Below are 12913 nucleotides of genomic sequence, written 5' to 3'. Positions count from 1 at the left end.
GATAGACATCGACTATTTTAGAGACGTGGATTAGTGGTTTATGATAATCAACATAGAGTTTTTTTTTAGAATTTCATCTTTAGTAAGAATGAGAAATAATGAGAATTGAAACAAGGAGGGCCTAAGCCACTGCTTCAAGATTTATTTATCACCCTATTATTTTAAATACATATTTTGTGTCTTCTAAGTAATGTATTCATTTCATTTGTTATTTCATTTCTTTCTCTCTCACAAATATGTCTTGCTATCTATTAGAGCCCATCTTGGTCCTGCTGCCATTTGTCCCTCTCACAGCACTATTTCTTGGTCCAAACCAGCCCTTAATCATTTGAAGATTAATACTGACGGGGCTTGGGCCTCTGGCAATCAGGCTTCTATTGGTTTTATCGACAAAGATCATTGGGATGACATCAATTTGTCCACTATGTCTCTTGTATTTTTGTTTGTTTCAGACTTTCAGTTCCTCTATACCTTAGCTTGTATTTGTTCTTATGGCCCATATACAGAATGCTATACAGATTCTTTGTGCCTGAACTAACTTTTCATAGTCCATACGGATTACTTAATTGTCCATATATTCAATTCAAGTTGCCAATGGTAAAAGAAAAATTCCCTTAAATAATTCTGAGAGAGAACTAGAGAAGAATGGTTGGGACATATTGGTCATTCATGTAAATGTCAGTGGACCACTTGTTGTTTAAATGCAAATTACCCATCTACATCTAGTCTAGATTCTTTCAAGGGGAGAAAATTGAAAAGCGGGAGAATATATTGGATCTGGGTTAAAGGAGTACGGATGTGGACTCTTGGAATGGATGAGACCCTACGGCTGAATGGGGTCCCGGCCAAGAGAATGAGCCAACAAGTACTTTGGACCGGGACCAAATTTGCTGTGTGCAGGGTCCAGAAGCACAGTTAAAGCTTAAGAGAATATATGGTTTCATTCAGTAGTCCTTTTTCTAACTTCTTTTTGTGGTTGTGGGTGGGGAGGTTTAACCAAATCAGTTTTCACCAATCAATACTATTGGCTAGGTTGGTTAAGAACTTTGGGCTGGTTTTGTTTTGTATGCCTTTTGGGCTGCAGTTCATCCAAATTGGGGTTAATCAATTGATAATCAGATTATTTTTATTTGTATAAGTATATTATACAATACTATTGTTTGTTAACTGTCCAAGACAGAAACAAAATTTCGTTTAAGCTGAGGACAGTTTTACAAACAATGCCCAGAGCCTCCTGCTTCCTGCAGTGCTAGGGCCCTGGAGACTGGAGAGCTGAATTTGTTGGTTTGTACTGATTACTGACCATCCATGGACTTTGAGAGTACGGGGCAGAGTTTTTTCTGTAAAGGAATGGAGCGAAGGTTGAGACTTAAGCCTACTAAAACTCCAGCAAAGCCTGACCCACAAGGCGGCACCCGGCCTTACTATATGCCAACACAACAACACCCCATACCGCGCTAGACATCATCGCCTATACAGCACTGGACCTCTTGGTCCATGTTGTCTGGTTCTTTTCAGTTCATGTTGCATAGAACCATTGGCTTGTTCTCACTTCTCAGACATGCCATTTGGGAAGGGGGGGGGGGGGTCACTGAGTGAGCAGTGTTACAAGGAGGATTCCCAAATAGCTCTTATCATTGGGGCAGGATTCAAAACCTGGCTTTGCCTGTTTTCACTCTTTGTACTCTCACTTTCTCAAACAGCTTGTAGTACATCCCAGTGAATTTCAAAATTTACAACCTTTAGCTTAGCTTCAGAAGGCTATCTAATTGGAAAAGATGAACACTTACCAAGCTGTTCTTTGTTCGTATATATCATTTATTAAACCTTAACCCAAGTACAGCACATTGAAACCCACTCACACCCACCACCTTATGCCAGCGAAGCTAATGAAGGGGAAGAGAAAGGAAGGGAATGGCAGAAAAGGAAAATATAATAAATTAGGTATTGCATTCATGTTCTCATATTCTTGGTATAAAAGTTAGTATTAAAATAATGAATTATGATCTGAATATGTCTTATAAAGCAACCAAAAAGACCACAATTCAACCAAGCCATTAACAAAGAATATGACTTGAAGTTTAAAATATTGTGATTAGGGAGACATGTGGATAGTCAAATGGGAGGGGGCAATTGGGATAAAAGAAGGAACAAATAAAATATCCTATGCACTATTACATACTGTGGATAACAGTGTATCAGGTTTTGTATGTACCAATCTTGACAAAACTGGAAGTTTAGAAGATAGTTTTTATTACAGACCCAGAACTGCCTTTCCTGCATTGATGCTGTTTTTAGTGTCTATAGATTCAAGAATGGGTAGCTACCCGAGACAAAACTACTGTTGGTTTAAAGGAATTTGATCATCAAGTTTTTCTGATAGAAACTCAGACACTCATCTATCAATAGAGTCAATGTCCTGCGGCATTAGATTTCAAGAAAAAGAAACTACACTGCACTCAACTGAGAGAAAAGAAATGATAAAAAATACTTTAACTAAGAAGAGGAGTAACTTTGGGTTAGAGAGTACAAATTTTCTTGATGTTCACAAAAAAAAAAAAAAGGAAAGAAAGAAAAAAGTCCCCAATGAACTTGATCCTACTTGCCGTCAGTAAACCTTTGAAAGCAATTTGACCGAACTCCTTTGTCCTGGTAATTTGATCAATTCCCTCTCAAGGGATTTTGTTCTTGAGTAATTAATGGGATTCAATTCTTTGCTTTATGATGGGTTCTTCCTCTGTCCTGTAGAATTATTCATCAGTAGCTTTCCAAGCTGGGATCACAATCCTTTTGTGTTCTTTACTTGGAAAACCAAACAAAACCTTGAACATGACATGTCCAATCACCAACTCTACCATCACCCTCAGACTGCTTAAGTTTTCCATTTTTGCTCGAGGGGAATGCCCAACCTTCCCTGTCACACTAAGTCATCATCGTTTTGGTGGCCAGTAGCCACCAACTCTGTTGAGATTAGATTATTGAAATATTAGTTTTCTACTTCAAACCATCTCTAATAGTGATCAATGGTCATCATCGTATACTAAATCCAACGGCTCTCATTGTCCAATTTCTTCAAGTTTTGTAAGAACTTGCTTGATATCCGGTCTCAAAGTTGGGGAAGGAGAACAACAAGCCATTGCTAACTGAAAGAACATGAGAAGGTGCTCTTCCATGACTGACTTCTGGTCATTGCTTTGGTTAATAAGTAAGCTGGGATGAAATACATCTGAGAGCCTATGATCAAGAATTGCATTTCTCATGGCATTTGGCAGATACAGATCCTGAGCTGGTGATGAGTTTGCAAGAATGGGCTCCTTCCTTGTAAGTAATTCAAGTAAGATGACCCCAAGACTGTAGATATCACTCTCTTTACTTACGTCCTTCATCTTGATCAGTTCGGGGGCTTTGTATCCCTGAACAGCAGAAGCATCAAGCATTTCCTGGCCTGCAGTTGGATTCAAAAGGAGATGAAGGCCAAAATCTGACACATACGGTTGGTAATTTCCATCTAGCAAAATGTTCTTTGACTTGAGATTTCCATGAATAATGGGTTTCTGCAATCCAGTGTGAAGATAATCCAGTCCTCTGGCAATACCAATGGAGATCCTACAAATGACGCCCCATTTGTGTGATTCACCATCTCCACCTGTCAATAAAGAAAACATAGTTTGTGCATTTAGTTTTTTTACCTGAAATAGAAGATTATAAAACTGCAACTTGGTGATGAGAAAAACAAAAGTTTGAATAGGAACTGAATTTGGTTTAAAATGAAGAATTCTAAAAGTTTCAGAGAAAAAAACTGAAAGAATGATGGATGGCAATTATATCTCATTCTTTTACAAGATGTAATGAAATGTGGCTACTGAGGATGGAATTCTGAAGTGATTTCTTTACGTGACTAAGTGCACAGGAAGAACGAAGCAGGATAATCTCAGACAATCGATGCAAGTTTAATTGGAGACTCCTATAATTTGCTTGGAAAATAAACAAAATATTGCAAAAAGTGGGATCCCAGTAAATATATTTTGTGCCTAAGTCAGTGAGATGCAATCAATCATGAACCTCAAATTAAGCTTGATTTCAGCTTTTTAATTTATGGAATCTCGTAAAAAGAAACCAAATTAATTTAAAAATGGATATACACATTACCAAAATGAGAGCAAGAAGTAAATGAACATGTCGGTTGAAGACTATAAACTACAAAGAATAAGATGGGGAAAACAAGAAAAAAGGAAATTGAAGAGCAAATAGTTCAAATTGCAATACCACACAACACAAAAATTGCTTACGAGTTACAAATGCAAAGAAACAGAAACAAAATGAAAAGCTTTGAAACACATGAGACCCAGAAATGGAAAAAAGAAACAGAAATTTAAGCCAACTCTTCATCAAGTTGAAAATTTTCCCAATTCGAGGTTAATGTGATGCAGATTTCAACCCCGAAATGTTTTTTTTTTTTTTCAAAATCTCTAAACCCATTTCCCCAAGATAAAAGAAAGACAAATTTGGAAAAGAAGTTGAAGAAAATCACCTCGAATGAACTGAGCCAGAGTACCGCGGCTAAAGAAGGGATGGACAAAGAGTTCCTCTCCCCTCGTTCCCGCATAAAAGGCCTGAAGGGGTACCAAATTCGGATGCCTTATGTACCCCAGCATCTGAATTGCATGAAGAATTTCCTTCATCCTTGCTGTGCACGCCGGCCGGAGAAACCGAAGCAACTTCACTGAATCATGCCTCTGTAAACTAGCTTTGTACAGTGTCCCGTAACTCGATTTCCCGACGACTTGTCCGGGAGCGTCCAAGATATCATGAATGGTGAGGTTCTCACCACCTGGAAAACCGATCAAATCTTCTGTTTCTAGAATGTACTCTTCCTTGTACTCGAGGTTGTCCTTCTCTCCGGTCTGACCTCTCTCCCATCTCTTTCGCCAGAAGTAAATCAAACATATCAGAGCAATGAGAAAGGTTGTAGAGATTAAGCTCAGAACGACTTTGAGCTTGTACTTGTGTTCCATGACATTGGAGGAGTAACAGTTTCTGAGCTCCTAAAGGAAGAAATCATGTAATTTCTCAGTTCTGCTATTTTAGGATAGAGAATTGGAGAGCGAGAGCTCGTTCATGCGTACAAAGAATCAAAAGAAAATGGATAAGCTCTGCTTTGAGGTTTTTGAAACCCTAAAAATCTTTGATTTCCCAGAGACCCAGAGATAAAAAGCTTCGATTTCTGTTAACTGATCTGCTTTTTGAACGGAGATATCAGACTTCAGAAATCAGAATCTTTTAGCGCAGAGAGAGAGAGAGAGAGAGAAGATTGAAGTGAAGGAAAACAAAAAGAACAGCTACAATACACGTGGCGAAGTATAAATGGTGGACAGGCGACCTGATTTATCTAATAAATCAACGGCGACGCACGTGAAATTTAATTACGTTGATTGGCAATGCCGTGCGGTTACCTGCACCTAAGGGTCTCACTCTGCAACCGTCAGATTCACATCTCCCACCGCCGATACTAATTCCACGGTTGATACTCAATCCAGCCGTCCACACGATCAGAGCTGGGACCAATGGTAGTGAGTGAGGTGGGACCCACCTAGTCAGTAGTAGTTACTGAGTCCTGAGCGACCCACTGACAACAGGTGGATGTGGTTGGTACTCGGTAGATTGCTTTCGCCGGTTTTTCTACCGAGCGGTTGTTAGTAGTTAATCGGTTCGTTCGATGACCGTTAAGTGCGATTCCGGCGAGGTGAAACTTAAGCCATGTTATCTCGGTGCAATGAAATGGTAAGTACCGTTGGATTTAAGAGAGTCACGGTGTTGGAATCACCATCACACGGCACGATTTAAGATCCCTTAAATAATCAAATCGGTCAAGCTCACGGGCTCGACATAAGCAAGCTGGACGACGCACTCCTCCAACTCCCAGTTCCAGAGAAGAAACAGTTGTAATGCATAATCAGAATAAAAATAGCGAAATTCATTTTTAAATTATTTTGAATGCCAATGAGTCAAAGTGTTCATTAATAAGATGGGACATGTCACACCGTAATACTTTGACCTTATATGAGGGAGGTATTGGATAGCAACGATATCCTCACGTGAGGACGACACTTTTAACATTGAATTGGATAAAAAGTCTTTAATTTACATCCAAATTTGGCCGAATGGCAACTGGGCGGGGCGGGGCCCGATTTTTGTATGCCCGTTCCCGATCCCGATCCCGATCCCGAACTCAAATGCCCCGTCCTCTCCCCGTCCCTAACTCTATCGTAGTTAGAAATTCTAACTTCATCCCCGTTTCCACAGGGAATAGGAATGCCCGAATTTGTCCTGTTCAGCTCTGGTCATTCTTATTTTTTTTAAATTTATATAAACTTAATTTATATAATATAATATAATAACATTATATATATATTGTTATATAAAATAATTGGGGTGGGGTGGACAAATACCATACCCACCTCAAACCCCGACCAGTGGTCAATCCACCCTTACAGTCCAAGGGACGAGTTAAATTGTCATCTCTAAAGTTTGATAACAATAAATCAACCCTGTTTTGCATTGATCAATAAAATAAATAATTTTTAATTAAAATTTTTAAAATATAAAAATAAAAAAAATATTGATTGGCTACGTTAGTAAAATCTTGGACCAACAATCATCAAAACCCATGTACAAATATTAAGGGTGCTTGTTTTCAGTAAAAGGGGGTGTGTAAGTTGGTGAATTGTGTTTTGTTATTAGTGGGTCCCATGTAAATAAATTTTCTGATTGTGTGGAAAATTGCTAATGCAGGACAATATTATCCTTTAAATAAAGACATATTTATGGATAAAAAGGTCATTATACAATTTTACCTAAAAATAAAAGGGAAATTGTCTAAAACTCACCCTAAGTTTTCAACATTTCTCTTAAATTCATCACAACTTTTCGAAATGTCTAAAACTCACCATGTCACTAACTTGACGTTAAACAAACTAATGGGTGTTAATATATTACCATTTTAACCTTCATGGAAAAATATAAAATATATACATATATTTTAATAATTAGATATGAAAAATAGAAAAAAATTCAAAAAATATTTTCAAATATAAAATACATAAAAACACAAAAGTTTCAAAAAATATAAACAATTATAGAAATTGCAAACAAAATAAGAAAATAAAAATTGTAGAAAAAACACCAAAAATTATAGAAAAACATAGAAATTGCAAATAAATAACAAAAAATACAGGAAATTTTATAGATTGTAGAAAATAGAAAAATGTAAAAAAACACTGGAAATTATAGCAAAACACTAAAAATGAAAAAAAAAAGCATGAAAAATAAAAACTGAAAATACCCTTTTCCTCTAACTTGCCATCCAAGGATAATTTGGTCATGAAATTTGTTATTTATGCTGATGTAGACATCTCTGTTAAGAAACATTAACAATGCACTAATGGAAGGTATGTTTTGGAAAATAAAACTCACTGGCCCGGTGACTTTTAGACATTTTGAAAAGTTGTGGTGAATTTAAGAGTAATGCTGAAAACTCATAGTGTGTTTTAGACAATTTCCCAAAATAAAAAAAAAATATCGATAATTACACACATCTCGATAAATATTTTTCAAAAAACAATTACCCAAATAAATGCATTTATTTAGATAAATGACTAACCGAAAAACAATCTAGTCCTTAAGAGGGAAAATCTTTTACTCCGTGACCATTTTAGGCCAAACAATTTTTTGAAAATTTAGGTTTTGAACTTATATTATGATAATATTGGTTGGCTCGGGTTTAACATCTACCATGAAAAGGACCAATCTCACCTTCTTAAGAGCAGTGAAAAGGAGTAGGTCTGTACCCTTTCACAACCTTGGATAATGACGCCTTTGAATGAGGTGGGTAGAATGAACTATCTAAACCCAATCATAGATTAACACGTCAGCATGCCTTGTCTGTAATAGATGGGAGGAGCCAGTATTGTGACCTCATGCCCAAGCTTTTGCCCTAATTTTGTTTGAACCACATACATGCATGGTTCATGGTTGCTTGTCATTTTCAGAAATGATGAAATATGTTAGATATGAACTGCATTTGTATGCGAGTTTTGGGTTAAATAGATGAATAGATGAGTTTTATTCAAAATTGAAAATCCAAATATATACCATCTAGAAGATAACAATTACTATCACACCAGTAAAAATATATTTAGTTTTCTGATGTGGCAGGTATTTTTGTTTTGATTGTTTTAAAAAACAAAACTTGTAAAATTCCTTTATAGCTTTTTCTCAAATTTCTATTTTTCTCTTATTTCCTATCAAACCAAACACAGTCTTAGTGCTTGAAGTGATAGAGAGACTATTTATGCATGTTTTCTGATGACCCTACACTCGATATAGGCCACTATAAGTGCATATTTTGTTTGGGACCCACCATCTATGAAATAAATCTCACCATATGTAATCTAGATTTTTTTTAATTTGATTTGGGAGACTAATTTTATATTTATCTACTTATGCCTAATGTAAGGTTTAAAATTTCGATACGATACGCTCGATATGGGGCGTATCGTGATGTATCTTTGAAAAATAGATACGAGATACGCATAGAAATCGGACGTCTCATCTTTATTTCATGCGTATCGGACCCGTATCGGGGTGTATTGGGGGTGTATCAGAGCATATTGATGAAAAAGATACGACAAAAAACTGAAGAAAAAAATAAAGGGGAAAAGCAAGTTTCTTTTCCCTGAAATAAGCCTTATTTCACCCTCAAATGACTCTAAAACTCCAAATCTCATTCCTAAAGTGCTAGATTTGCAAAAAAATTGCAAGAAACAAGTGTGAATTGTTAAGTTTTTTGAAAATTTTTCAAATTTTGAAAAATATGGCAAAAATAGGTAAGTTTTTTCAATTTTTTATAATATCTTATGATTTCTTTTTTTTTTTAATGTTTAAGTTTATGTTGATCTACATTTCTTACATTCAAAATCATAATTTTTTGTGTTATTAATAAATTTATGGAAATTTCATGAAGATATTTGGGGAAATATAAATTAATAAAAAATTTGAAAATGTAATTTGTCTTTGCCTATAAACGCTAAATATGTTTTAGATCTATGGATTTATCTATCATATCCATAGAACAATTGAAATTTCTTCTTTAGTATTTTTGTTATTTTTTATATTTTTACAATTAAAAAATAAATAATAATTGATTATATTTTATCATTTGATCACAACAATTGAATATATTATAATTCTATGGATGATCTATTATATCCACAAACCAATTGAAATTTCTTATTTAATAATTATTTTTTTATTCTTTTATTTTTAGAATAAATAAATAAATATATTTTATCATTTGATCACAATGATTAAATATATTATAATTCCATAGATGATCTATTATATCCACAAAGCAATTGAAATTTCTTCTTTAATAACTATTTTTTGAATATATATATATATATATATATATATGATGTTTATTTACTTTTTATAATTTTTGGAAATGAATAATAAATAATTATTGATTATATTTCACTTAGAATTTGTGTCAATGCATGTTTTATGGTTGGATGGGAGAGTTGGGTTTTTTTCCCTCCCATAAAACATTAAAACTTTAGAATTATAATTTATAAATTATAGTTAATCATAGGATTTTTAATGAAATTATAATTAAAATATATTAATTTAATGTATATACACCTCATTGAGATCTTATATTTAGTGTTATTGATGTATTTTTATGATTTATTAAAGTATTTATAGTGTTTCCAAGCGTATCTATGCGTATCCAAGGCGTATCTCGATACGTTTCTTAAAATTGCCTTTTTGATACACTTGGCGTTTCTGATACTTTGAACCTGGCCTAATGTGATGTGATTTGTCAAATTCATCTTGTTGTCTCTACTTAGCATGGGACCCAAAATAAATGTTTTTTTCCATATAAAACTAAATTGCATTTATTTACAAACTTGGGTTGGGTTTGATATCACCATATCATTGCTATTCCTACCAAAGTTGCTCTAAGGGGGGAGGGGGGGGGGGGTTAAGTTCTAGTTTAAGTGACTCTCATTATGTGATGTGAAAAAGGCATATCTCTCACCAAACTTATATTGATCAACCCAAAACTTTTTATGTAAAAAACGACAATGGTACCTGTTGCAGCTCGGATTAGCTGAGGGCAACGGGATAAATTCACTCCCAAGTTTAAAGGCAGGCTAAGGGCTTTGAGGGCTCTGAAGAGGGTAAGCTGAGGTCGAGGACTGTAGGTCGAGGTGAGATGCTCCCTTCTGAGTACAGTAGAAGTCGAGGACTGTAGGCCGTCACCTCGATAACGAGGTTCCTGGAGATCCAAGGTACTACAAAACAAGAGGTCTTAGATGCCTCGGGTGGAGACCTGAGGCGGAAGCTCCGATGCTCAAGTTAATACGACGTGTAAGGCAGGAGGAGGTGCAAACAAGGCCTCAATGGTATTCCTCGAATGCACTGGGTCCCTGTGAGTAAATGCTAAGGAAGCGAGGTAGGTGTTGGAAGTAAATGAGAGAGTTGTATCAAAATTATGGGATCTGGATCCCTTGTCAAGGGAGAGTTACCTCATATTTATACTTGAGCGAGCTGGAGGCAGGTGGAGATGAACGCACCAGATGAGGGTCGTACGAAATCAAGCGATAGGTCCTTACGGGTACACCTAACTGCTCCACGGTTGGTTCTGTACGAAGGTAGTAGGGCTTCCCCCTGCTTTGGTTGGCGTTGTCAAGTGTTAGTGGGCTGGGCCTGGCTTGCCCACATCAGTGCCAAATATTATTCAATACAACTTTGGTGTGTAATTACTAAAGAGACATACATTCAAGTCTAATAGAAGATATACAATATTATAATCATTTCAGTCCATTATATTATTAATTATGATATTCTATTTGTTTTAATCTTAATTTATTAACAATACCAAATATCTAAATAAAAACAATTAAACTTGGATATTATAAGCAGTGTTTTCAACCTACCATTGACCCCATTGTTTGAATTATTTGAACCATCACTCAGTCAAGATTTTAGGTCTGATTTGCATGAAACCCATCATTTGGTCAAAGACTATCCAACCCAATTAGTTCAACCGTTGACCCATTCAACCTAGGTTGCACACTCAATGTATGTGCAAATTCCCAGAGGCCATAACTTTGCACTCGAATGTCTGATCGGGATGATCATTTTTTTGGGTAACTTTTTGAGATCTATGCATTCCACGGTCGGTTACAAGTTGCACACTCAAGATATGTGCAAACTTCTAGATGTCATAACATTGCACTCGAATTTCTGATTGGGATTATCTTTTTTTGGGTAACTTTTTGAGATCTATGCATACCACGGTGCCTTTCCCTATTATTTATGTAAAAAAAAAAACCTTTTTTTGCCTTAAATCACAATTTTAGCCTTTTTACAAATAAAAAATAAAAAATTAAATTAAAAAATATAAATTAAACATAAAATATTATTTATATATACATATAATACATATAAAAAATAATTATACATTTGTTATGATAAAATATATATTTATACATACCTATGTGTATGTATGTATGTGTTGATGTGGCACAATTTGACCCATTTGACCTCGTCATTTGAACTGGTGACCCATGACCTGGAGGCAAAAATGGTTTGGCCTTTGAATAAGTTTTTAAAACATTATAAATACTTATGATCCAATCTGATTTATTTGCAGCCTCATGATTATTTTTTTTTACTATTGGCGACTAGCACCTTATCCGATCAGTTTGCAACCCTAAAAGAATTTCTATCTCAGAGATTTTTGCACTACTAAAAAAAAATGAAGCATGGTCTATGTTATTCTCAGCAATAAAGATGTCTTCAGTGCTGGATCAAAAAATTTTGGGTGGCATTAGACCTTGCATTTGCATTCAAGGCCAACTACCATTTATGGGGATCTAAGAGCTCTTGAGAATAATTAATAGGGTAAATTACAAAGACCCCCCATGCTATGGGTCTGTGACAAAGACCCCCTGTACTTTGTTTTGCGATAAAAACCCTCTATAATATGACCATAAGACAAAGACATCCTTCTGTTAGCTTTTCCTTAAAATCCGTTGTTATAATATATTTTAATCTCCATATTATCTTTGGAGAAAAATCACTGTTCATCTTTAGCGACCTCATATTACTTCACATTTCTCTCTCTCTCTCTCTCTCTCTCTCTCTCTCTCTCTCTCTCTCTCCCTCAGATTCCCTTACATCCACCATCAGCAACTTCACAAGCTCATAGTGGGGTTGACACAGAATGGAAACCGAGTTTTTATCGTCGTGTCCCTAATCCAGTCGTCATTCTTCAACTGTGCGTGAGATTCCAAATGACGAAGGAAACCATAAATTCTACGTATCCAAGCAACGATGGCTCCAATACCTAAATCCATAGATAATAAATCCCAAAATCAAAAAAAACAAAAGCTATCAAGATTTACATTCTAATCCTCAGATGGAAAAAACAAGAAACTCCTAATAGTTTCCTCATCTCCTCCGCCTAAAGCTTTATTTGCCGTATAATGCAGCTCATGAGGTGATGGGGGAATCCAATGCTTGTCAACGTCATTGGCTAGTTTACCTACATTTTTCTTCACGGAAACCTGTTGACTCCGCTTCGGCTTCTGTGCTTAGAAGCCTCTGTCATTGTAGGCACCGCTGAAGATTTCTTCTCCTTCGAGATCAAAGAGAAGGGGAGAGATGTTGATGAAGACTTCTTCTTTTTACCAGGAGAGAAGGAAATCAAAGACCAAAGCTTCTCTTTAATGTTCCCTCTCCCTTCACTTTTACTTCGGTAGAGGAAGTCCTTCAAAAAGACCCATCTCTTCGAGTTCCTTTCGGAAGAGGATGACTTGGACGATGAAGTAGAAATGGAAGGCGT

At 35.8% G+C, this 12913-nt stretch overlaps 1 protein-coding gene across 1 annotated transcript; it reads right to left on the bottom strand.

Moving 5' to 3' along the window:
- Window positions 1-2464: 2464 nt before the first annotated feature.
- LOC148880501 (Protein kinase superfamily protein) lies at window positions 2465-5337 on the bottom strand. The gene is made up of 2 exons (XM_088962420.1): window positions 4532-5337; window positions 2465-3646 (listed from the first exon to the last, which is right to left on the bottom strand). The coding sequence occupies exons 1-2, from the start codon at window positions 5013-5015 to the stop codon at window positions 3057-3059; spliced, it is 1074 nt and encodes a 357-aa protein (XP_088818546.1). The 5' UTR covers window positions 5016-5337; the 3' UTR covers window positions 2465-3056.
- Window positions 5338-12913: the final 7576 nt, after the last annotated feature.

Source organism: Nelumbo lutea, chromosome 1 (assembly GCF_056320005.1).
Source record: "Nelumbo lutea isolate HS-2025 chromosome 1, American lotus-T2T, whole genome shotgun sequence".
Classification (NCBI taxonomy): Eukaryota; Viridiplantae; Streptophyta; class Magnoliopsida; order Proteales; family Nelumbonaceae; genus Nelumbo; species Nelumbo lutea.
This window is presented reverse-complemented; position numbering and strand designations above follow the sequence as displayed.

Coding starts and splice junctions, on each gene's coding strand:
- LOC148880501 (XM_088962420.1), bottom strand. CDS start 5,015: ATGGAACACAAGTACAAGCTCAAAGTCGTTCTGAGCTTAATCTCTACA. Junction 3,647..4,531: donor TCTGGCTCAGTTCATTCGAG/GTGATTTTCTTC, acceptor CTTTATTGACAG/GTGGAGATGGTGAATCACAC.